This window comes from Ceratotherium simum, chromosome 7 (assembly GCF_057802395.1).
Source record: "Ceratotherium simum simum isolate JZ-2026a chromosome 7, ASM5780239v1, whole genome shotgun sequence".
Lineage (NCBI taxonomy): Eukaryota > Metazoa > Chordata > Mammalia > Perissodactyla > Rhinocerotidae > Ceratotherium > Ceratotherium simum.
The window spans coordinates 69,667,606-69,692,422 of NC_141906.1; the positions used below are offsets into that span (position 1 = coordinate 69,667,606).

The 24,817-nt window shown below is 50.4% G+C and overlaps 2 protein-coding genes and 1 long non-coding RNA gene across 4 annotated transcripts; 2 read left to right on the top strand and 1 right to left on the bottom strand.

The window, feature by feature from the left end:
• Nucleotides 1-150: 150 nt before the first annotated feature.
• LOC147916701 (uncharacterized) lies at nucleotides 151-11,365 on the top strand. Its single transcript, XR_015552732.1, has 4 exons — nucleotides 151-324; nucleotides 428-574; nucleotides 3,140-3,200; nucleotides 4,709-11,365. It is a non-coding gene; the product is annotated as an uncharacterized LOC147916701 (long non-coding RNA).
• A 6,423-nt stretch (nucleotides 11,366-17,788) lies between these two features.
• RNF26 (ring finger protein 26) lies at nucleotides 17,789-20,600 on the top strand. The gene has a single exon (XM_004427216.3). It carries the CDS (start codon nucleotides 18,373-18,375, stop codon nucleotides 19,672-19,674), a length of 1,302 nt encoding a protein of 433 aa, XP_004427273.1. The 5' UTR covers nucleotides 17,789-18,372; the 3' UTR covers nucleotides 19,675-20,600.
• A 1,897-nt stretch (nucleotides 20,601-22,497) lies between these two features.
• C1QTNF5 (C1q and TNF related 5) lies at nucleotides 22,498-24,469 on the bottom strand. 2 transcript variants are annotated; one of them, XM_014785049.2, is made up of 3 exons: nucleotides 24,359-24,469; nucleotides 23,807-24,063; nucleotides 22,498-23,400 (listed from the first exon to the last, which is right to left on the bottom strand). In XM_014785049.2, exons 2-3 carry the CDS (start codon nucleotides 24,018-24,020, stop codon nucleotides 22,883-22,885), a joined length of 732 nt encoding a protein of 243 aa, XP_014640535.1. In that variant the 5' UTR covers nucleotides 24,021-24,063; nucleotides 24,359-24,469; the 3' UTR covers nucleotides 22,498-22,882. The 2 variants fall into 2 exon arrangements, with proteins under 2 accessions (XP_014640535.1, XP_004427272.2); XM_004427215.3 differs by lacking the exon at nucleotides 24,359-24,469 and having other exon boundaries at nucleotides 23,807-24,186.
• Nucleotides 24,470-24,817: the final 348 nt, after the last annotated feature.

Genomic DNA, 24,817 nt, shown 5'->3' on the forward strand with positions numbered 1-24,817 from the left:
AGGGGGGCGGGGGAGGGGGCCCGGAGCGCGGGGGCCGGCCCGCCACGCCCCGCGCAGCCCCCCGCCCCCGCCCCGCGCGCCGCAGCCCTAGGGGGCGGGCCCCGCGCTGGGAGGCCGAGAGCTGCGCCGAGCCGCGCCGCTCTGGGGGAGGCCGGACCTGGCCTCCCAGCCCCCCACCCTGGGCAGGGAGAGGGGGCAGTGACAGGTGTCTCGAGGCCGGACCGACTGTGCGAGGCGGCAGCGAGGAGAAGCTGGCCCGGATGCCCAGAGTCACGCCGGGTCAGAACCAGCAGCGCGTGCCCCCGCTCAGCCCCTACCAGCCAGGTAGCCCTGGGGGACCTCCCGGCGGGAGGGGCAGCCGACAAGGTCCTCGGTGTCCCCGAGGTGGGCCTCCCATTCAGGTATCTCTCTCTGCCTCCTCCTCCAGCCCGCAGGACCCTGCCACAGAGAAATCGGGCCGCTTCCCAGAACGATTGCACCACTGCGGCTGCCGCCGGCCTGGCACTGCCCCCAAGCCTCGCAGTCCTGGCAGCTTGGAGGGAAGAACCCTGGGCCGGCTCCCACAAACCCAGAGGTACCTGTATTGGGGAGTGGAGATGGTGCCTTAGGGGCTGTCCCTTCAGAGCTAAGCTCCTGCAAGTCCGTCTCTGACTAGAGGAAGGAGGGAGGGGGCTGAACTCACAGGCCCGAGGTTTTCACACTTGTCCAAGCCCAGGCCTTGAGAATTCTGTTTCCGCCCTCTTCACTCATTGAGTCTAGCCTGGGACTCAGTTCCCCCTCACCGGAATGAAGAAAGAAGGGGGAAGAAAGAATTAATGGGTGCACGGTTTCCAGTGACCCCTGAAAACCTGTTGCTGTTCCTGATGGTTGAAAGGACCCCCGCGGCAGGGCTCCAGCCCCCTCTACCCCTGTACAGGCTCCCCCATCCCTATTGATTGTGGGGGTGGGGGTATGGAGGAGGGATCAGATCTGGTTTCAGGCAGCCCTCTCTGAGTGGGGTCAGCCACAAAGCAAGGTGTGGGGAGCCCTGCAGCCCTCCTTCTTCCCAAACCCTGGGTTTTCTGGCCTCTTGGCCTAAGGTTCTGGGGAGTGGGATGGGCGCTTGCCTCACAGAGGCCCCAGCACCCTGGCCCTGGGAAAGGGGTCCACATCTGCGGGACTCCTTCAGCAGGGAGGGTCAAATAGGGGCCTGGATTTGGGGTGGAGGCCTGTCGCTTGGCAGGGCAGACTTTCTGCTGGTTGGGGGAGGAGCAGGGTGAGGCAGCAAACGCCAGCGATGGGCAGGTGACTTGAGAGAATGCTCTGGGATGGCGTTTTGATGACACAGAGATGACTCTCAAACCACATCAGCCTCGTCTTTCAGAACCTTGCTGACCCTCTCCTCTCTGTCCATTAGTCTCCAGCCAGAGGCCATGCCAAGCCAGCCAGGCCAGGGGCCTGGAGCCTGGGAGGAGGGAGGAAGAGGAGGACGGTGGCTCTTCATCCCCCAGAGTGAATGCATGGACTGGGCCAGGCCGGAGTGGAAAGGATGAGCTTGTTTGTCTGCAGGGGCAGGAGGGGGAATGGCTGAAGTATGCTGTTTGCCCTGGCAAGCTCAGAGCTGAGCATGGAGCTCTGCTTCCCTGCCCCCACCTCCTTCCCTTCACTTAACACCGTTAACTAATCATTCTCCTCTCTGGCCTGAAAACAAAGCCAGCTAACCACCAAGGACAGTCAGTTCGGAATTCTTCTTCCGTCCTGAGGACGGTGAAGCCAGGTGGGGGTGGAGGAGCTGCCTCTGCAGTGAAGGGGAAATGAGGTTAGAGCCCAGGGTGACAGCCCTTCCCTGCATGGCCCCACCAAACAAGCACAAAGACTGTCCTTTAAGGAAGCCAGTAGCTTGGGGCTATCTGCGCTACCAGGGAGTAGGTGGTAGAGGTCAGGGGGCAGACAGCTCTGGGATGGCTTAATGAGGGGGGCACTTTGGGATTCCAAACCAAAGAGAGGTGAAGACCTTGGAGAGGACTCAGAGGGGACTGGAAATAGGAAGAAAGGGGAGTGAAGACAGGACAGGGTCAAGGGAGCAGGAGGTGGAGGGTATCAGCCCTCCAGCTCCTCTGAGATGCCAGAAGATAGAGCTTCAGCAGTCGCAGGAAAGAGAGAAGGCAGCAGAGGAAGAACTTCCAGCAAGAGAGGATTGAGATCTCGCAGAAGAGGAGATCAAGGAGGCCGTGATGGGCCTTCCACCCACAGAGACTCGTGCACCTGGACTGAGTTGAAGCAGCCTTGCCCAGATTGTAGGCCAAGATCAGAAGAGGCCCTAGGCCACAGTCCTAATTCTTTGCTTCATTTCTCTCCATTTGTCTTCATTTCTCTCTTCATTTGCTGCATTCCTCCACCCCCATAGTAGACCCAAGCTACTCAGAGATGAGAGGACCCGCTGTGTGGAATGCCCTCTGTGTGTCTCCCTGGCATAGGTCTGACCACAGGCAGAGAAACTGACGGTGGGTGGCCTGGGTCCTTCAGGTAGTTTCCAGAGTGGGAGGGCCTTTCAGTTCATTGTAAGGAGAAGTGGAGAAGAGTGGGACCCCTGCCCCAGTGGAGTTGGAGGTAAAAAGACAAGGATGGGCCTGCCCCCAGGGGCTCGCTGGGGTGAGATTTTAACCTAGGAGTCCTCTCAACTCTGCATAGTGGGCACAGTGGCCTCCCACCCACCTCTGGGGTCAAGGGGCCTTGGTCAGGAGGACGTCAGAAGGTCCGGCTGGGCAGAGGAAGGAAGCTGATAAAGACAAGTTTGCAGCTGCAGTGAGAAGGAGCTGCGGGTGGAGGGGGGTGGTTGCCCAGCAATCCTAGCAGTTATGGAGGCTGGGGAATCCCCTGTCCCGGCCAGAAAATAGGGTCCAGTCTGGGTCTTTGGAGGGGAGGCAGGAGAATTTTTCCAGAATGGGGGTCTGAGTTGGGAGGAGACTGTGCTGGTGGAGTGAAAAACAGGGTGGGAGGAGAGTGGGGGGCAGTTGTTGCTGAGGACATCATGGGCCAGGAAACCGGATACTGGGGGGCTGGGTGGAAGATGTGGGGGAAGAGATTGAATGGGGGGAAGCAGCCCCTATCCTGGCGGGAAGCAGTCTTACCCATGTCCTTTGCACTTGACTCATGGCAGGAGGAAGAAGGTGCAGCCTGGATTAAGGCGCACCCCAGAAACACTGCGGAAGAGGAGGAAGGTGACTTGGTGGGGGGGGGGGGAATGGGAGGGGCTATTTTTAAACTTGGAAAAACCGTGAGTGAGTTCATCTCCACCCTGAGTGCTAGAGGCGGCAAAGGCCCCATTGTACAGGGGTCCAGAGAAGCGGAGGGGGGAGGGGGTTAGTGGCACAATGGCGGGGATTATGTTGGAGCAGGCAGGGCGAGGGGAGGGAGAGGGAGGGGTGCCTTCGTCACAGCTGGCCTACTGAACTCTGGGGTCGAGACAGGCTGGGGCTTGGACGGGGGGTGGTTTCCACTCTCACAAAGCCCCCTGTTGGGGAGCTGGGGTCTCTGGTATCCGGTGGCCCATCCTGGGGAGGGGGCTGCGGGTGGGATTCCCACGGCGTGGCTTTCCCAGGGACTGCAGGGTCCGTTCCCAGGCTCCCAGCATTCCAGCGGATCCCCTGGGAGCTGCTGGCCTCTCTTCTCAGCCCCTTCCCTGCCAGGGAGTTGAGGGAAGAGAAGGAGAAAGAGGATGTGGATGCGTAAGGACTCCTGGGGACTAAGCACCCGTTAAGCCAGAGGGAGGGGGTGGCAGTGGGTGGGGTATGTTGAGGGGGGTCACAGCCCTCCCATCCTCGTCCCCAGCCTGCTGAGCCCTCGGAGCGGGGACTGTCCCTTTTGTTCCCTCTGACCCCAGGGGCCTCTCCACGTGGGGACCCCTCCAGCACCCAGGGCTTCAGCCCAGGAGACCCCGCTGTAGCCCCGGCTCCCCAGATCTCGCCCAGCAGAGTCCGCGGGGAGGCGGGGCATCCGGCGTCGCTCCGAACCGTCCCAAACATTACCATAAATGCTCAGGCAGCGCCGCGGACCGGGGAGGGGCTTGGGCGGGGGACCTTGGGGCTCTCCGGAAGCCCCAAATCCGGTCTCTCGGCAGCCGTGATTCAGTCTGCCCGCTCCCCACTCTGGAAAGGGGGAGGGGGGGAGGCAGAGTTGGGGTGTTGGGGAGAAAGCTGAGGCTGCATGGGGAGCCCCAGGGGGCTGCCTCCTGGGTGCGCAGTGACCTCTCATCAAGGAAAGTAGGACCCTCCAGGCAGGATCTCAGCATCGGGACAGGGGTGGGGGCTTCGAGGTCTCCCTGTAGCTCTGCAGGCCCCACTCCTGTCAGCTGTAATAATGGGGCCTCCTGCCCCCATATTCCAGGTCTCAGTTCTTTGGACTCTGAGGGCCTAAACACCTTTCCCCTTTCTCCTTCCACCCTAAATTTGGAGAATGGAGCATGTTGGGGGGGGGGGTGGAAGCAGGATGCTGAGAGCTCACACTTCTCCCCTCAGGGAAGTTCACATCCGCTCCCCAAAATACCACCACCCCGGGGAAGGAATGTCCCCAGGGAGCTGTTTAAGTCTGACTTTGGGTTGTCCCTGAGGAAAGGCCAGCTAGTCTATGGAGAGGAGCCTATGGGAAACCTAGGGTTGCCATGTTCTGGGTCTCCTGGCCTTCACCTCCCTGAAGGCCACTTTTGCATTCCCTTTTCCCTTCCACACAGAGCTTTGAGCAACCCAGGAGGAGCCCTGGAGGAGGGGAGTCTTGTTCCACTCCACCTCTGCCGGAGCCTGTGATCCCCGCTGAAGTTGCCATAGCTGATCTTGGTGGAGGGGAGAGAGGTGGGAGAAAGAGAAGAGGGGAGGCAAGCAGGGGCCTGCTCCCTGCCTCCCTGACCCACACCCTGGGCTTTAAGAGAACTTGATGAATGGAGAGAACACAGGATTTGGAGTCAGAGAAGAGCCCAGACCAGGTCAGCCTGGGGCTGTGCTCTCCTGGGCCACCTTCGCTCACATCCCCATCACATTGGAAAGTGCTTGTTCAGCTTTGGTCTCAAACACCGGGCTGTAAACTCCGTGAAGGAATTGGTGGCTTTGAGACCACCACTTGATTAGCTAATCTCAGGCAAGTGACCAAACCAGTGACTGTTCAGAGGGGACATGGCAGTGCTCAGCAGAAGGGAAGAAGCTCCTGGTAATATTTGTACCAGGCTTTACGACTGAGACATTCACTTAAGAGTCATTTTCATCACCAATGTTTATCTTGATCTTTGCAACAAAAAATAAGGAAAGTGAAGCACAAAAGTTACATGACCTGAAGTCACACAGCCTGTGAGTGATGGAACCACATTTTTTTTTATTGTAGTAAAATACACAGAACAAAATTTACCCTTTTAACCATTTTAAGTGTACAATTCAGTGGCATTAAGTACATTCACAATGTTATCCAACCATCACCGCTGTCTAGTTCCAAAACTTTTTCTTCACCCCAAGGAACTAAAATTTGAACCAAGATTGATCTAACTCCAAAACCTGTGTACCCCACCTGTAATAATTTACAGCTGCATTAAGTAAACGTATAATGGAAATGAAAGTAGTGAATTGAACACCACGGAATTATGTGGTATAAACAGGAAGTGAAACAGGGATTCAGGGAAAGGAGCATCCGTGTGGACCTCTGCCTGTACTAGCCAGGAAAGTCTTTCTGGAAGTGTGGAGGCTTCAATGAAAAGTCAGGTTTAGATAAGGGAGGAGTGAGGGTAGATCATTCCAGGCAGCGGGCACAAGCGAGGAGAGAGGGATGAGACAAGAGAGGGGCACATACAATGACAACTGCAGAATTTCTGTATAAGAGTTTCAGAGTAGCCATCTGGCTAGAAGGTGGGGCTGATGGGGAGGCTAAGTGGCATGACTTGAAATTATATTTGCGGAGCAAGCCCAGTGCTTTCATTTCCATTATATGTCTACTTGGAGTGCCCTGAGGAGTGCTTTGGCCACTACCACCACCCGTTGGCACCACCCTTATGCAAAAAGCTGGTACTCGATAAAGACTATTACATGGCTAACTAGAAATTCAACAGGGGAGAGGGTGCATACATGTGAGAGCTTGGGCAGGTGAGGTGGAGTTAGTTCATGGGGGAGGAAGTTGGATCTTAAGATAGAGTAGGCAATGGGGAGCCACTGCGGGTTCTTGAGCAATGGCAAAATGATGTGATGGAATTTAGGTTTGCAATGGTTTCTCTATTACTTCTTTGCCTGAGAGCGCCCCCGTGGTGTCCCTAGTTTGAATGGTTCCCTCACCTTATGTAGTAGGTGGGAGGCTGGGGGGACTAAAAAGCAGCATTGATGAGTTGGAGAAGCCAGACCTTTGGGTCTCATTTCAATTCATCCTGAGTGATGACAGCACTACAGTAAAAATAGAGGTGACATGTGGACAGAGAGGGTTTGATGTGAAGGAAAAGGGCATTGTGGTGGTTCCCTCTCTGTCTTGTAACTCTGAGCTAGGATATCGCGTGTCAGGTGCTAAGCTGGGGGCTGGAGATAGGATGATAACTAAGACAAGGTCCAGGTGCTTGAGAAACTTGTACTCTAGTGAGGGGGACAGACAGGTAAACAATTATAATACAACATGCCCAGTACTAGGGTGCAGATAGGCACATAAAACAGTTACTTAACCTAGCCCAAGGTGGTCAAAGAAGGCCTCCTGGGAGAGTTGACACCTAGCTTCATTTTAAGCGGTGAGGCAGCATGTTTTGTGCAGGAGACTACTGGCAGTTGGTTAGTATCCTGCGAGGGAGGAATGAGTTTAGTGAGGAATGAGGCCAGGTTCCAGAGGTTGTATGAACCACGGTAAATTATCTAGAGCAACAGGGTGTGTATGCATGGTTTTAAGCAGGGGAGCACCTGCAAACCAGTTTAGTTCCGTCAGAGTTCAGGACCCAGAGGGGCAGAACCAAAGGCCCCACTTCTAAGCTCCTCTTTCCCTTCTCGGGTCCGTCCTCTCCCTTGGGTGACTGAGGTTGGAAACATCCAGTCCCTTCTGGGAAGGCTGCCTCTATACACAGGGTGTGGCCTTATTTTAACTTTCAACAAGCCAATTCATCTGATTATAAAAGCCCCACACTAGAGTGAAAGATAAGCATGGGGGGGGGGCTCTTCCCTTATGTCACCCCCATGTGACTGAGATCCTCATGGCAGCCCCTGCTCCTTCCCACATCCAACTTGAGGCAAGACACAACACTTTGAGTCTTCTCTAAATAATCCTTGAATAAACTCCCCATGGTGGAGTACTATGCAGCTGTTAAAAGAATAAGAATGATCTCTATACACTGATATAGAGTGATCGCCAGAATATAATGTTAACCTAAAAAGCTAGATATGGAACGCTGTATAGAGAACTCTACCTTTGATGAACATTTTATATATTATCCATCTATATTTATGCTTTCAAATAGAAACAATGAAAAGACCAAAGCCAAATAAAAATAGTTACCTAAAAAGAGATGAAAGTAACAGGCCCACCTCCAGTATTTGTGTGGCCAGGTCAGAGTACAGTGAAGGCTCACATATCATATGTTGGAATATTTGAATTATTTGAAAGCTAACTAACTGTTAAATGCACTCTGTCCTCTTACCTAGACCAAATATACTTTCTAATGACAAAAGAAAAAAATATGTAAAGCTATGGTTTTTGTATGACTTACACTCAACAAAATATCCAAGGTAAATTAATTTAATTATTATTGCACATGCCTGGGTGTTCTCATGATAGGACAGCAGTGTTTGGATGCATAATAAAGGTATATACAATTCATAAAGCATTACATATTTATTCCTTTAAATTAATTTTTCTTGCCTTCATTTTGGCAAAATCCCTAATTATGTTGTTGTAATAAAAATTTTCTCATAATGCATGTTCTGTTGCCAGTAATGCCAAATTAATTGACCTAATATTTATCTAATTATATATAGATATATATCTAATATATTTTATATATATATGTATTAGAAAGCATGACTTCCTACTGGTAATTTCCAATTCTGATCCAACTCCATGGAGTTCTACCTTGCCTTTCTGCAGTCTGTATTTAGTCTCCCTTCGTCCAAAGAAAGAACTCTGGCTCCCAACAGTATTTCAGAGTTGCTACACCCACACCACTACAAAAAACAAAGCTAATAAAAGTAGTTCAAGGGTGCCAGTCCTGTGGTGTAGTGGTTAAAAGTTTCATGCGCTCTGCTTCAGAGGCCCGGGGTCATGGGCCCAGATCCCAGACACAGACCTATGCCACATGTCAGCCTTGCTGTGGTGGTAACCCACATGTAAAGTAGAGGAAGATTGGCACAGATATTAGCTCAGGGCTAATCTTCCTCAGAAAAAAAAGTAGTTCAAGAGGTCTCTTCTTGGGGCTGGCCCAGTGGTGTAGCGGTTAAGTTCGCACACTCTGCTTCGGTGGCCTGGGGTTCACCAGTTCAGATCCTGGGCAAGGACCTGTGCACCGCTCATCAAGCCATGCTGAGGCGGCGGCCCACATAGAGCAACTAGAAGGATGTACAACTATGACATGAAACTATCTACTGGGGCTTTGGGAAGAAAAAAGGAAAAAAAGAGGAAGATTGGCAACAGATGTTAGCTCAGACCCAATCTTCCTCCAAAAAAACAAAAAGAAGAAGTCTTTTCTTCCCCCAGGCTGAACGTGTATAGTTAATTCCTACTTCCTTTCTGTGTGGTTATATTATTCATATGAAATACAGGTGGATTCATTTGTTTCTGTTTGCATTCAGTTTTGGTTATTTTTTCTCATTTTTGTTGATTTAATTTTTTTAAATAGAGTTCATATTGGCCTATAACATTGTGTAACTTCAGTTGTACATTATTATATTTCAGTTTCTGTATAGGCTGCATCATGTTCACCACCAACAGTCTAGTTTTTATTTGTCACCATACATATGTGCCCCTTTATCCCTTTCACCCTCCCCCTACTCCCTCCTCCTCTGGTATCCACCAATGTCTTCTTCTTATCTATGTGTTTGTTTATTTTCCACATATGAGTGAAATTATATGGTATTTGTCTTTCTCTATCTGACTTATTTTGCTAACGATATACCCTCAAGATCCATCCATGTTGTCACAAATGGCACGATTTTGTCATTTTTTATGGCTGAGTAGTAGTCCATTGTGTGTGTGTGTATCTTCTTCATCCATTCATCCATATATGGGCACTTCAGTTGCTTCCACATCTTGGCTATTGTGAATAATGCTGCGATGAACATAGGGGTGCATGAATCTCTTTGAATTGTTGATTTCCTGTTCTTTAGATAAATACCCAGTAGTGGGATAGCTGGATCATATGGTATTTCTATTTTTAATTTTTTGAGAAATCTCCACACTGTTTTCCATAGTGGCTGCACCAGTTTGCATTCCCACCAGCAGTGTATGAGGGTTCCCTTCTCTCCACATCCTCTCCAACCCTTGTTATTTCTTGTCTTGTTAATTGTAGACATTCTGACAGGTGTGAGGTGATATCTCATTGTAGTTTTGATTTGCATTTCCCTAATAATTAGTGATGTTGAACATCTTTTCATGTGCCTGTTGGCCATCTGTCTATCTTCTTTGGAAAAATGTCTGTTCATATGCTCTGCCCATCTTTTGATCAGGTTGTTCATTTTTTTGTTGTTGAGTTGTATGAGTTTTTTATATATTTTGGAAATTAACCCCTTGTTGGGTATGTGATTTGCAAATATTTTCTCCCAGTTGGTGGGTTGTCTTTTCGTTTCATTGATGGTTTCCTTTGCTGTGCAGAAGCTTTTTAATCTGATGTACTCCCATTTGTTTATTTTTTCTTTTATTTCCCTTACCTGAGTAGACATGGTATACGAACAGATACTGCTGAGACTGATGTCAAAGAGTGTACTGCCTATATTTTCTTGTAAGAGTTTTATGGTTTCAGGTCTTACGTTCAAGTCCTTAAACCATTTTGTGTGTGTGTGTGTGTGAGGAAGATCAGCCCTGAGCTAACATCCATGCCAATCCTCCTCTTTTTGCTGAGGGAGACTGGCCCTGAGCTGACATCCATGCCTATCTTCCTCCACTTTATGTGGGACGCCGCCACAGCATGGCCTGACAAGTGGTACGTCGGTGCCTGCCCAGGATCCGAACCAGGGTCGCCAGCAGTGGAGCGCGTGCACTTAACCGCTACGCCGCGGGGCCAGACCCTCTTTAATCCATTTTGAGTTAATTTTTGTGTATGGTGTAAGATAATGGTCCACTTTCATTCTTTTGTATGTGGCTGTCCAGTTTTCCCAGCACCACTTATTGAAGAGACTTTCCCTTCTCCATTGTATGTTCTTGGTTCTTTTGTCAAAGATTAGCTGTCACAGATGTGTGGTTTTATTTCTGCGGTCTCAATTCTGTTCCATTGATCTGTGTGTCTGTTTTTGTGCCAGTACCATGCTGTTTTTATTACTATAGCTTTGTAGTATAATTTCAATTCAGGGATTGTGATGCCTCTAGCTTTGTTTTTTTTTTTCTGAGGATTGTTTTAGCTATTTGGGTTCTTTTGTTGTTCCATATAAATTTTAGGATTCTTTGTCTATTTCTATGAAGAATGTCATTGGGATTCTGATTGGGATTACATTGAATCTGTAGATTGATTTAGGTAACATGGACATTTTAACTATGTTTATTCTTCAAATCCAAGAGTACGGAATATCTTTCCATTTCTTTATGTCTTCTATTTCTTTCAATAATGTCTTATAGTTTGCAGTGTATAAGTCTTTCACCTCCTTGGTTAAATTTATTCCTAGGTATTTTATTCTTTCTGTTGTGATTGTAAATGTGATTGTATTCCTGACTTCTCTTTCTGATAGTTCGTTATTAGTGTATAGAAATGCAACTGATATTTGCATGTTGATTGTGCACCCTGCAGCTTTACTGTACTTGTTGATTTTTAATTTTTTAAATGTATAGAGCATCAGCATGCTTCCAAAGGTCAAATGACACAAAAAGTATACCCAGGGAGGTGGCAGTCCCTCCTCTAGCCCTCCCACCCCATTCCTCCACTCCCACCCCCTGTAGATAATTCATTGTATTATTTTTCTGGTTTAACCTTGCTATGTTTTATTTTATCAAAAATAAACAGATACATATGTTTTCTTATTTCCCCTTCCATCTTAAACAAAAGGTACCATATTATATATAATATTTTGCACTTTGCTTTTTTTCACTTAGTGTAAACTGGAAATCATCCTATATTATAGAGCTCTTCCTTATTCATCTTTTTTTTAACAGCTGCATTGTACTCCATTGGATTTACCTACCATAGTTTTGTCAACAAATCTCCTGTTTGGACTTTAAGATAATTTCCACTATATTGCAATTACAAATAATGTTACAATAAATTTTCATTTTGTTGAAAGTTTCTTAACAGTAAATTCCTAGAAATGGATTGCTGGGTCAAAGGGTAAATGCATATGTAGGTTTTTTTGTTTTGTTTTTTTAATTATGGTGAAACACATAACATAAAATTTACCATCTTAACCATTTTTAAACATAAAGTTCAGGAATGGTAAGTATATTCACATTGTTATGAAACAGATCTTCAGAACTTTTTTATCTTGCAAAACTGAAGCTCTATACCCATTAAACAAAAACTCCTTCTTTCCCCTTCCCTCTCCAGCCCCTGGTAACCACCATTCTACTCTCTGTTTCTATGAATTTGACTACTTAGATACCTTATATAAGTAGAATCATACAGTAATCATCTTTTTGTGACTGGCTTCTTTCATAATGTCTTCACGTTTCATCCATGTTGTAGCATGTATCAGAATTTCATTCCTTTTTATGGTTGAATAATATTCCGTTGTATGTATATACCATATTTTGTTTATCCATTTATCTGTCAAGGGACATTTGGGTTGCTTCCACCTCTTGGCTGTTGTGAATAGTGCTGCTATGAATATGAGTGTGCAAATATCTCTTCAAGACCCTGCTTTCCATTCTTTTGGATACCCAGGAGTGGGATTACTGAATCATATGGTAGTTCTATTTTTAATTTTTTGAGGAACTTCCATACTGTTTTCTGTAGTGGCTGCACCACTCTACAGTCTCACCAACAGTGCACAAGGGCTGCAACTTGTCCACATCCTCGCCAACACCTGCTGTTTTCTGTTTCCTCGATAGTAGCCATCTCGTTGGGCTCAGGTGACCTCCTACCTCAGCCCTATCAGGACCTCTCTGATGACTAGAGATGCCAAGTATCCCCCCATATGCCTGCTGGCCAAACGCACATCGTCCTTGGAGAAATGTCCATTCAAGTACCCAGCCCATCCCTCACTAGGGCTATTTGATTTCCTGTTGTTGAGTGGTAAGAGCTCTCTACACATTCCAGACACCACCCTCATTAGATACATGATCTGCAAATACCTCCCCCCCTCTGTAGGTTGTCCCCCTACTCTGTTGATTGTGTTGCTTGATGCACAAAAGCCTCCAACCCATTTGTCTATTTTTTGTTTTGTTGCGTATGCTTTTGGTGTCATATCCAAGAAATCACTGCCAAATCCAATGTCATCAAACTTTCCCTCTATGTTTTTTTCTAGAGATTTTATAGTTTTAGGTCTTATGTTTAGATCTTTATTCCATTTTGAGTTAATTTTTGTATATGGTATAAGATAAGGGTCTAAATTCATGCTTGTGCATGTGGATATCCAGTTTTCCCAGCACCACGTGTTGAAGAGACTGTCCTTTCCCCATTGAGTGATCTTGGCACCCTTGTCAAAGATCATTTGACCACATATTTGAGAGTTTATTTCTGGGCTCTCTGTTCTACTCATTGGTCTGTATGAATGTCTGTCTTTATGCCAGTACCACACTGTCTTGATTACTGCAGTTTTGTAATAATGCAAATGTAGATATCGTAGATATTGCCATACTCCTCTCCACTGGAGTACAACCTTTTGCTTTCCTACCAGCAGTGTATGAGAGTGCTTGTTTCCCCAACAACAGAGTGTACTGTCAAGCTTTGTTGCCTTATATTAGAGTGCAGCTTCTTTAGATTTAGAAAATATTTTAAAATTTAAAAGAAATTATTTAATCCTTTTGAAAGTAAAACAACTATTGGACAGTAACATGCAAAGAATTAATCTAGACATGGACCTTACATGTTTCACAAAAATTAAGTCAGTCTCATAGACCTAAATGTAAAATACAGAACTATAAAACTTCTAGATAACATAGGAGAAAATTTAAGTGATCTTAGGTTTGGCGATGACTTTTTGGCATGATCCATGAAAGGAAAAGTTGGTAAGTTGGACTTCATTAAAAGTAAAAACTTCTGTTCTGTGAAAGACACTCTTAAGAGATTGAAAAGATAAGCCAAGGCTGGGAGAAAATATTTGCAAAACACATGTATGATAAAGAACTGGTATCCAAAATATACAAAGAACTCTTAAAACTCAACAATAAGAAAACAACCCAATTAAAAAATGGGCCAAAGACCTTAACAGACACCTCACCAAAGAAGATATACAGATGGCAAATACCCATGTGAAAAGATGTCAACATCATTTGTCACTGGGGAATTGCAAATTAAAACAATGAGATGCTGCTACATACCTATTAGAATGGCTAAAATCCAAAACACTGACAATGCCAAATGCTGGAGAGGATGTGTAGCAACAGGAACTCATTCATTGCTGGTGAGAATGCAAAATGGTACAGCCACTTTGGAAGATAATTTGATGGTCTCTTACAGAACTAAACATACCCTTACCATACGATCCAGTAATTGTGCTCCTTGGTATTTACCCAACTGAGTTGAAAACTTATGTCCACACAAAAACCTGCACATGGATGCTTATAGCAGCTTTATTCATAATTGCCAAAACTTGGAAGCAACCAACATGTCCTTCAATAGGTGAATGGATAAACAAACTGTTAGGTACATCCATACAATGGAATATTATTCAGGGATAAAAAGAAGCGAGCTAAGTCACAAAAAGACATGGAGGAAACCTGAATGCATATTGCTAAGTGAAAGAAGCTAATTTGAAAAGACTACGTACCGTATGATTCCAACGATATGACATTCTGGAAAAAGCAAAACTATGGAGACAGTAAAAAGATAAGTAATGGCCAGGAGTTGGGGGTGGGGAGAAGGGAGGAAAGGGATGAATAGATGGAGCACAGGGGATTTTTAGGGCAATGAAGCTATTCTGTATGGTACTGTAATGGTAGATACATGGCATTATACATTTGTCAAAGCCCATAAGATGTACAACACAAAAAGTGAACCCTAATGTTTGGGCTGGCCTGGTGGCATAATGGTTTAGTTCACATGCTCCGCTCTAGTAGCCCAGGGTTTGCGGGTTTGGATCCTGGGCGAGCACCTATACACTGCTCACCAAACCATGCTGTGGTGGGCATCCCACATACAAAATAGAGGAAGATTGGCACAGATGTTAGCTCAGGCTTCCTCACCAAAAAAAAAAAAAGTGAACCCTAATGTAAACTATGGATTTCAGTTAATAATAATAATGTATCAATATTGCCTCATCAATTGTAAACAAACAAGCAAAACAAGCTAAAATAGTCAAACTTAGATTTAGATTTTTTTTGTTAAATTTTTGTCAGTATTATTAATATTAAGCAACAGTCCATCTCAAATATATGTGGTACATATTCAAGAGTAATTTCATTTTCCACTTGAGACCATAATTTGCTCTTTACTTGAGAATCTTCCATTGTTTTGCTTAACTCTTCAAGTTCTTTTAGTATTATGTCTAAATTAAATCTACTTGTTTTAACAGCATTTACCCAGCATTCCCTTCATGTGTCCAAGAGTGGTTGTAAGTTCAAACGTGATATGTGTTTTTCCAAGATGTTTCATCTTTGGGCAGATCCAGAAAACATTGTATATAATCTTTATATTGTTCCAAAGAATGCCATCAGAATCAGCACAACTGAGGTCAGGTCTAGTGACAAGTTCAACTATGTGCCCTCTGGGGCACACAAAAAAATGCTTCTGGATTTTTGGTCAAAAAAATGACCTTGTTCACCTTTATCCTTACTAACCATGTCAGTCCCATTATTATGGACTTGCCCTCAACAATCTTTTAAATCAATGCCTAAAATTTTAAGTTGCTTTTTTCAGTCCTTAAGTCAAAACAGGGCTAAAGCCAATTAAATACGCACTCATGTTTCATCTAGACTTACATTTATACAAATTTTTAAAAATATGAATTAATATTATAAATGTTCCTCAGTCACTATTGCAAATACTACATTAATTTCTGAGTACTTCTGGAACCACACATTGGAACAGGAAGAAAGGCAAGAGGAGGATTTGACTAGTTAATTACTGTATTTCTTTTCTTACCTAAGTGCTTCAACCACTCAAATCCTCCCCTGCACAAACCACAGATCTTTGTGGCATTTGGACACTGTCACCTCATGTTTCCAGGACATGGCTTATGAGATGTGGAGAAGTACTTCTCTGGGCCTGAATGGTGTTATTACCAGAGCTGATGTTCAGGGTTATGAGTTCTGCTGTACCACTGCCAAGCCTTGGAGCCTGATTGAGCGGGGAAAACATTTTTTGGTATGTTTGTGATTTGTGGGCCCTTGGGTGGTACTGGGAGGGAACAGGGTGGAGGGGGCAGGATGAAATCTTCTGTGGATATACCTTTTTATATAAGTTTGACTTTGGGACCCTGGAAATAATTTGCACAATTAAAAAGCAAAATTAAATCGAAAAGGAAAAAACCCACTCTAAAACCTTGGCAGTAATATAGATTTTACTGAATGTTTGATGGGGAGACAAAGGGGAGGGTTATAGTACACACAATACCACAAAACAAACCTCCTGAATTAGTCATTCTTTCATGGTTTTACTCTATCTCTTAATCCTCAAGCCCAGACAACCTCTAAAAACCCCTTCTATTGTCCCAGCTAGCATCTCTCACCCAGCCAAACAAAAGCCATGCGGTTAGCACAGCAGCAGCAACCAACTGTTGCTTCAGCAGGCCCCTTGGGGGCAGGTGCCCGAGGGCTTTAGTTCACCCCACTACATTTTCCGTTATAAAATTCTGCAAGGATAGAACCTCCAGGCATTAAATTTTCCCAAGATCTGGCTTATTTTCTTCTCAGTCACTAGCAAGCAATTGGAACTTCCTCCCTCAAGTCAGTTGGTGGTGGGTCTTTCCACCAATCCCTCTCCAGTCTTCCTTCTCCAGCCTCCATTAGATGACAACCTTTGCTTTGGCACCTGTGGGTTTGAACCAGCTTTTATCTGAAACAGTCCTGGAGGAGAAAGAAAGATTATCAAGTTAGGAGAGATGGAGCTTGATTCCAAACAGAATCACCATTTCTGGGCCAGCCCTGTGGCTTAGTGGTTAAGTGCACGCGGTCAGCTGCTGGCGGCCCAGGTTCAGATCCCAGGCGTGCGCCGACGCACCGCTTCTCCTGCCATGCTGAGGCCGCGTCCCGCATGCAGCAACTAGAAGGATGTGCAGCTATGACATACAACTATCCACTGGGGCTTTAAGGGGAAAAAAAATAAATAAATAAAATCTTAAAAAAAAAAAAAAAGAATCACCATTTCCATGATCCCCTCAAGGAGAGTGGTTTACACCCTCAGGACTGGGAGGCACCTTGACTTCTCCTGGGGGGCCCATCCAACACTTCTTTTGCATTGTGGTCACATGGTACTTTCAGCCATTATGTTCCTAGTTGAAGAATGGAGAGTATTTTGTAGTAATTCATTTGTCACAAGAATTTTGGCTACAGATAACCTCTGAGACTTTGGGACTCCAATGTCTCAGTAAAGGTTTGCTGCATACCTCAGCTTTGTACCAGTGGTGCTTTGTGGAATGAAAGATTCAGTCCCCACGGTGGGGTGAAGGGGGACAGACACTTTCAGGAGTCCAGGCCAGAGTGGAGATGACGAGTTCAACACAAGCAGGAAATTAAAGCAATGGTGACCAAGGGAAGGATAAGACTCTCAAGAATCTTTGGCGTCGGTAGAGAACACAAGCTTCCCAATATATTTGGGATGGAGTCTCAAATATATTTGTATATTAAAGAGAAGGATAATTTCTTGAGGAACCTGGAGCCGCCCAGGCGCCCAGGCGTGGATATCTAACTAGAATGTTCAAGTAAACAAATTAATAGACACTGCAGTAGGAGGGTGAGCTATTTCCGGTTTGTGGCCTCCTTTTCTCAATGACAATGAGGTAATCTGAGGATGCTGAGAAAACCTGATGGAGCGTGAGGAAACAGTTTGTTATAGCTTGGGAATTCCCTGTTACAATCTGTTTCCTCTTGTGAACTGCTTGAGAGCAAGCACCGTCTTAAACATTTTTGTTATCCCCAATGCATTTGTCGGAGCTCAATAAATTATAGAATAGATGAATAAACAGAGGAGGACGAGGCAGGGAGTTTGAGGAGGCTAACGAGGCGGTGCAAGTCCAGAGCCCAGCTCAGAGGCAGTGACTGCCAACCCTCACCTAAATAGATCACGCCGCGCGGCCAAGAGAAAGAACAGCGCCCATATTTAGCCTAGCCCAAAGGCCTGCTCCTGTAGGGGACGGGGCTAGGAGGGCATATTCCGCCCCTGCCCGCCAACTGACCAATCACCGCCTCAGAAGGGCGGGGATTTCAAGCTGTCTCCGCCCCTCCCCTTGGAAATTAAATATGTGTGGGCGCCGTTCAAACGGGCCAATGAGTGCTCGACATTCCTGCAGTTGACCCTCGCCGATTGGCCGGACTTCTTCATCCCTCCCTCCTTGTCACGCTTCTTGCCCCACCCCCTTCGCACACAAGATGGCGGCGCCCAGCGGAGTAGAGGCTGTTGCTGGGGTTTGCTGAGACTGATTCCCTTTCCCAATCCCCTTTTGGGCACAAAGCGCCGCGAGCCCAGGGGAGAGGGGCCGGGCGGGGACAGGGGCACCTGCGTAGCTGGACCGCGAGCCCGCGCCCAGCCTGCGCCGCCGCCCCCCCGGCCCCGGCCCCGGCCCAGCCTGATCTCATCCGTTCCGGGTCTCCGCTCGGTCTGACCCCTTGCTCGGCCGTGGTACGCCATCACCAGGCCTCCAGAGCTGAATCTCTCCTCCATCCTGGGCTCACCTCCACTTTAGAGATGTTTGGCCTCTTCCCTTCCAAACAGCCCGCCTTCAAAACCGGGACTTCTGGATCGGCACCTGACCCCCTTTCCCTCCACTGAGACTCCACTTCTCTCTAACCCACTTCTTCCTTAGATTCTTGATTCTCTCCCTGGGTTGGAGACTGCTCACTTCCCTTCCAAATTAATCCCTCATCCCCCAAATATTGACAACCTTGACATCCCCCTCAGCGGAGAGCGAGACTTACTTTTGGACTAACCTTCGTAGCCCTATCATGGAGGCTGTGTACCTGGTGGTGAATGGGGTGGGCCTGGTGCTGGACGTGCTGACCTTGGTGTTGGACCTCAACTTCCTGCTGGTGTCCTCCCTCCTGGCTTCCCTGGCCTGGCTCCTGGCCTTCATCTACAACCTGCCACACACGGTACTGACTAGTCTTCTGCACTTGGGCCGCGGAGTCCTGCTTTCACTGCTGGCCTTGATCGAAGCCTTGGTGCGGGTCACCTTTGGGGGCTTGCAGGCCTTGTGTACCCTGCTATACGGCTGCTGCTCTGGCCTGGAGAGCCTAAAGCTCCTGGGGCACCTGGCTTCTCACGGGGCACTGAGGAGCAGGGAGATACTGCACCGGGGCGTCCTCAACGTAGTCTCCAATGGCCATGCTTTGCTGCGCCAGGCCTGTGACATCTGTGCCATCTCTATGAGCCTGGTGGCCTACGTGATCAACAGCTTGGTCAACATCTGTCTCATTGGCACTCAGAATCTCTTCTCCCTCGTGCTGGCCCTGTGGGATGCAGTGATGGGGCCGCTGTGGAGGATGACGGACGTTATGGCTGCCTTCCTAGCCCACATTTCCAGCAGTGCTGTGGCCATGGCCATCCTCCTCTGGACCCCCTGCCAACTAGCACTAGAGCTCCTGGCCTCAGCTGTCCGCCTCTTGGCCAGCTTTGTGCTTGTCAATCTCACTGGCCTGGTGATGCTGGCTTGTGTGCTGGCAGTGATGGTGACTGTGTTGCACCCGGACCTCACCCTGAGGCTGGCCACCCGGGCACTCAGTCAGCTCCATGTGCGGCCATCCTACCACCGGCTCCGAGAGGATGTTGTGCGGCTGTCTCGCCTAGCACTGGGCTTGGAGGCCTGGCGTCGAGTCTGGAGCCGCAGCCTGCAGCTGGCGAGCTGGCCGAATCGGGGAGGGGTACCTGGAGCCCCCCAGGGTGGCCCTAGGAGGGTGTCCGCAGCCAGGACCTGGCGACAGGACACTCTTGCTGAGGTGGATCCCAGATCAGAGGCAGAAGAGGAGGAGGTCAGGACGACCAGAGCAGCAGCTGCCCGGGGCCGGGAGAGGCTCAATGAGGAGGTGCCGGTAGCTGGGCAAGACCCGTGGAAGTTGCTGAAGGAGCAAGAGGAGCGGAAGAAGTGCGTCATCTGCCAGGACCAGAGCAAGACGGTGCTGCTTCTGCCCTGTCGGCACCTGTGCCTGTGCCAGGCCTGCACTGAAATCCTGATGCGCCACCCCGTCTACCACCGCAACTGCCCACTCTGCCGCCAGGGCATTCTGCAGACCCTCAATGTCTACCTCTGAAGACTCCCTCTCTGCCTGCCCACCCCTCCGCGCTCCACGCAGCCACCTGCGCTAAGACAGCATTAGCACCTGATCTCCGGTTCCTGGCCTGAATCCCCACCTGCCCCCATGGCTGTCATGCCAAGCCTCTAAGCCATACTTGCAGGACATTGAGATGGGGTACTCTGGAAGACTGTGACCTGGGTGGGGGCAGGGTAATAGCTTTTCCTTACCCAGTGGGTCCCCGTGATGCTGAGGGTGGTGAATGTGTCACTATGCAAGACGCTGAGACTGTTCGCTGTGGATTCCCCTACAGCTTGCCAGGGCCCTCCCAGATGCCAGCCTCTGGGGCTCCCCCTCTCTGCTTCTGGTTTTTCTGTTGGGGGTTTGCAGGTCCTCTCCCTGCCCCCTCCCTACTTCTTCCCCAGCTTTTGCAGCCACAACACAGTGTCATTTGGGTTTTTTGGCAACTCAAGGGCCTCAGAATGATCTTGAACCTTTGCTTTCAGCCAGAGCCGAGGTGCCCTGGTAGGCTTTGGGGTAGGATCTCTCAGGTTCCCTTAGAGCTACCAAGTCTGCCTGTCATGATCTTACGAGGCTCCCTTCCAACCTGATCCAACAGCTGGGATCAGAGTTTACTCCTGGTGTGGGGGTGGGAGAGGTGGGGTGTTTGCACCTGGCTTTGGGACCATGTACTCTCTGGCACCTCAGCTCCACTGGGAGCCTCAGGAGGGATAACCGGATTTCTATTCATACCCCCTTCACTCCTCCCATCATAGAGAAAAATGGTGTTCCCTTTCCCCTGTCTCTCCCTGGCACTGGGGAGGGCAGACTGTGCACATTTTACTAGGGTCCAAGTACAGAAGGGGCCAGGACCTAGGGGCATGCAGCTCTGTGAGGGGTCTGTCCGTCCCGGTTTCCAGTGAATAAAGTTCTGTTGACAGCTCTGAGGGCCTCTGTCTGCATCCTTGTGAGGGTGAGCAGTTGTTTAGGGTAACTGACACTGCAGCAGGGTCCTTCAGTCCTGCTGGAGTCACGGCAGCCTCTGTGGGGGACCTGGTGGGGGAAGAGATGAGATGGGATGGATGGGAGTACTGTGTCTCGGGGAGAGCCCAGCCAGGTCTGGCTGGATCGGCTTTCACGGCTTTCACCCCCTCCAGTTTGTGTGCCCTCTCACACACATGGCTTTTGGAAAGCCCTGACTATCTTTTTTTTTTCTTTTTTTGCTGAGGAAGATTGGCCCTGAGCTAACATCTGTGCCCATCTTCCTCTATTTTGTATGTGGGATGCTGCCACAGCATGGCTTGATGAGCAGTATGTCGGTCCGCACCTGGGATTCGAAACTGTGAACCCCGGGCCGCTGAAGCGGAGCGGGCAAGCTTAACCACTACGCCACCGGGCTGGCCCTCCCCATCTTTTCTATTGTTGCCAGAATTGAGCCCTTGGAGAGAGGAGTGTGAACTTTCTCACCCCTTGAGTCAGCCTTCCCAGCTTTTCCTCTGGTGCTGCTCTTCCCAGGAGGGAACTTGGGGTTCCTGATTCCTGGAGGAGCTGGTGCTTGTCTTCGTGTCTCTTGGCGTAGAGTGGCGCTGTGATGGGCTGGAATATGGCTGCGTGACCTCCTGATGGAGAGCAGGGAGCTGAAGCCCAGGAAGCCTGAGGCCCATCTCTAGCTCACTTCCCCAGCCCAGTCCCCAGTCCCCAAGGGTCATATCTGCCCTCACATGACCAATAAGAGTGGGGTGGGGGACACTCCCCCATAATTGTATGTTAAATCTAGGAGCTTAATGCCAGTGACAGCCTTCTGGAAGAGGGGAAGAGAGAGAAGGGATAGGTCTGGAAGAAGCTCTGAGGAGAGGCCCTTCCACTTTCTCGTGGGTTGAGAGGCTGAGCTGATTGTGGGCCTGGCAAGCCCTGGTTTGTTTGTTAGTCATTGGGTTGGGGGTGGGGCCAGGGCTAGCTTCTGAAGGTCAGAAGAGGGGAGCCTTGAAGGGGCTTTGTGGTTAGCCTCAGACTTCCTGGCATGGCCTGCCCAGGCTATGCCCAGCACAGTTGCGGAGTTCCACACATCCACCTTGGAGTGGGGAGGCCTGAAGGAAGGCTTTTTCTTCCCTTCCCCCAACCCTGGAGAGGTTGCTGAGCAAGGGGAGGCTTGGCTCCTTCCAGTCTGTTTAATGTGAGGATAAACATTATATGAGAGAAGATAAACTTCCTGAGCTGGGAGCAAAGGACCCCCTTTTCCTCCACCCCCATCAGGAATTCCATTGGCAGACCTCAATACCCTTCCGCCCCCTTGTCATGAGCTCAGGCTACCCAGGGTCATTGCTGCATTTTGGAGCTGGGGTGCCCCCTTGTGGTCACCTCAGAAACTACTTATCCCTAGACTTCCAGGGACACTCCCCTGGTGTCCAGGATAGAGAAATAGCTTTCCAGTCATCTAGGGACTAGGCAAGCAGCCAGAGCAGTCATGAATGAAAATCCTGGGCTCCTTTTTGTTGATCAGGGCAGAGATGTGTGTGGTGAAAGTAGCCCCTACCCAGTTCACGTGACATCTTTGTGTTAGAAAAAGGCGGCCAGAGCCCCATGCCGGGAGGGCACCCTCCTCAGTCAGGCACTCCTGTTCACAACCTACACAACTTGGGGGACAGCTCTGTGGATTGGCCTCGCATCCACCTAGGCCTGCTTCCTGTATCTCCTGCCCCATACCTGGTCCAGCCTAAGAGCCCTCCCTTCTGCCTGAGCAACCCAGCCCCCCAACCTTCTTTCTTTCTCTTCTCCCTCCCTCCATCCTCAGAATCAGAGCATCCCATCCCCACCACTAAAGAAGAGAGGCTGAGCCAGTAGGAGGGTTTTTTAGGTTTATTGAATGGTCTCTGAGAGAAGGTCCCAGGGTGGGAAAGACAAGGGAGGACCCAGAGAAGCAGAGGACCAGGAAGAGAGCACCCCACCTTGGGGTCCTGGGCAGAGCAACTGAAGGACTCACACCTGGCAGCACAGGGCACTCCTTTGGTCTTGGGCAGGAATCCAGCCACTGTCCTATGCTGCCAGCGCTGTTCTCAGAGCCTCTGTCCCCATTCCCTGCCAGCAGCAGGACTGGGAAGACCCCACCCCACCTCTGTAGTCATTCACAACTGTCCAGGGGGGCCAGCCCTCCCGGATGATGTGGGTGTCACTGTCACACCCTCCTTCCCTAGGAGTGAGAGTGCTTGAGCTCACTGTCCAGTGGGCATCAAGCGAAGACGGGGGAGCTGTGCCAGTCAGAGTACACCAGGAATCCAGAGAAGGTGCTGTCCGTCTTGATGCTGGCGTAGATGCCGATGTAGTCACCCACGCCCACCTGGACCCACACCTGGTCCTCCGGCTCCAGCCTCACCATGGCGCCCCCGGAGAGCGAGGCTGGCTTGGGCCACCCCCCAAAAAACTGGAAGAAAGAGGCGATGGACTCGCCATTCTTGACCAGATCGAACTGCAGGCTAGCCCGGTAGACGGTGGCGTGGACCGCGAAGTAGTAGACCCCGGGCACCTGGCAGGTGAACTTGCCGGTGGTGGCGTCGTAATGTCCCTGCTCGTTCACCAGCACGCGGTCGAAGGGTAGGGGCGCGTCCGACGGCGGAGGCACCCGGCTCTCCGAGCGCTTGGCGCTGAAGGCGGAGCGCGGGGGCACCGAGCACTCCCCCGCCGGCCCGGTCGCCCCCACGGGTCCGGCCTCTCCTCGCGGCCCGGGCTCTCCACGAGGCCCCGGCAGTCCTGCGGGGATGAGGGGAGCGGTTAGGGAGAACGTAGCGGCCTGGTCCCCCAGCGGCGGGGTGCGCGGAGGGCAGCTCTAAGAACCCTCCCCATCCTCTCCAAGCCCTCTGAGCCGCCACTTCCTCGGCTAGTGCCGCCTGCGCACCAGGGACCCCTCTCCTCCCTTCCTGCAGGGCTTGGGGCAGATCCGAGGGGCTGGACAAAGAGGGTCACAGGAGTTCTGGCTCTCGCCGCTGAGTCACTCTCTCCTCTCCCGGGTCCCAGAGCCAAGCGGGGATGGCAGGGACCGCAGCGGCGCCCCCTGGCGGGGATCCCGAGCCCTCCTGCGCGCCAGCCCCGGAGAGCAGGAGCAGAGGCCGTGTCAGCTTGGACGGCCCCACGGACGGCAGCGAAGGTGCCTTCTTACCTGGCCTCCCGCCCTCGCCTTTCTCCCCGGGCGCCCCGGGCGCGCCGTCCCGGCCGTCGCGGCCGTCGCGGCCAGGCAGGCCCTGGCTGCCATGGTGGCCCGGCGTGCCCGGAAGGCCGGGGTGCCCCGGGCACAGGCTGGGAATCTTGTTGTCGTCTAGCGGGGGCGAGCCGAACGCCAGACCCAGGAGCAGCAAGGCGAGGAGCGGCCTCATGGCGCTGGCACGGGGAGTCCGGACGCCTGGGTCCTCTCGCAGTCTGTGGGCCAGGCAGGACAGGAGTCGGGACCCAGAATCCTGGGACCTGCCTCGCTCCCCACCCCAGCGCGGGCGGGTCGATCCCCACCCCACTGTCATGCCCCCGAGTGAGGCTGAGCGGCCGCGGGGGACGAAGAAGGGGGCGCCCCCAGCCGGGAGAACCCTGAGAACACAGCAGATGGGGAAAGGAGAGGCCGGCCCCTCCCCTCCCCTCCCCTCCCCGCCTGGGCCCTCGCCCAGTCTTTCCCACAGTTCCCTCCCCCGTCTCCACTCCCCCCCACCTCCGCCAGACTCACCTCCCTCCCGGCTCCCGGGGGCTGCTCACTCGCTCTCTGGCCTCCTTCGGGGCACTCGCTACTCCGGACCCTCCAGTTGACCCCTGCTCCGCCCCTGCGCCTCTCCCCAGCTAGGCGCCCCGTGTCCCCGGTGTCCCCCTGGTCCTCCTTCTCTCCCTGCCGGCTCCGCTCTGCTCCTCCCAGACTCCAAGAGGAAACCAGTTGTTCAGGGGCCAAGAGCTCTGGGCCGGGAAGTAGCAGGGAAATAACTCGTGGTGTCGCCCGGCAGCCGGCCAAAGTTTGGGGGGAAAAAGGAGGGGGAGAGAGACTTGAGCCGGGCACAGAGAGCAGAACCGTGAGAGACAGCCACTCAGGACACCTACTGCTCCAAGGAACTGGAAGGAGAGATGGTGCACTGAGAGACCAAGGACAAGTCTCTAGTTCAGGAGAAATATAAGCTGGGGACTGAGGGTGGAGAGT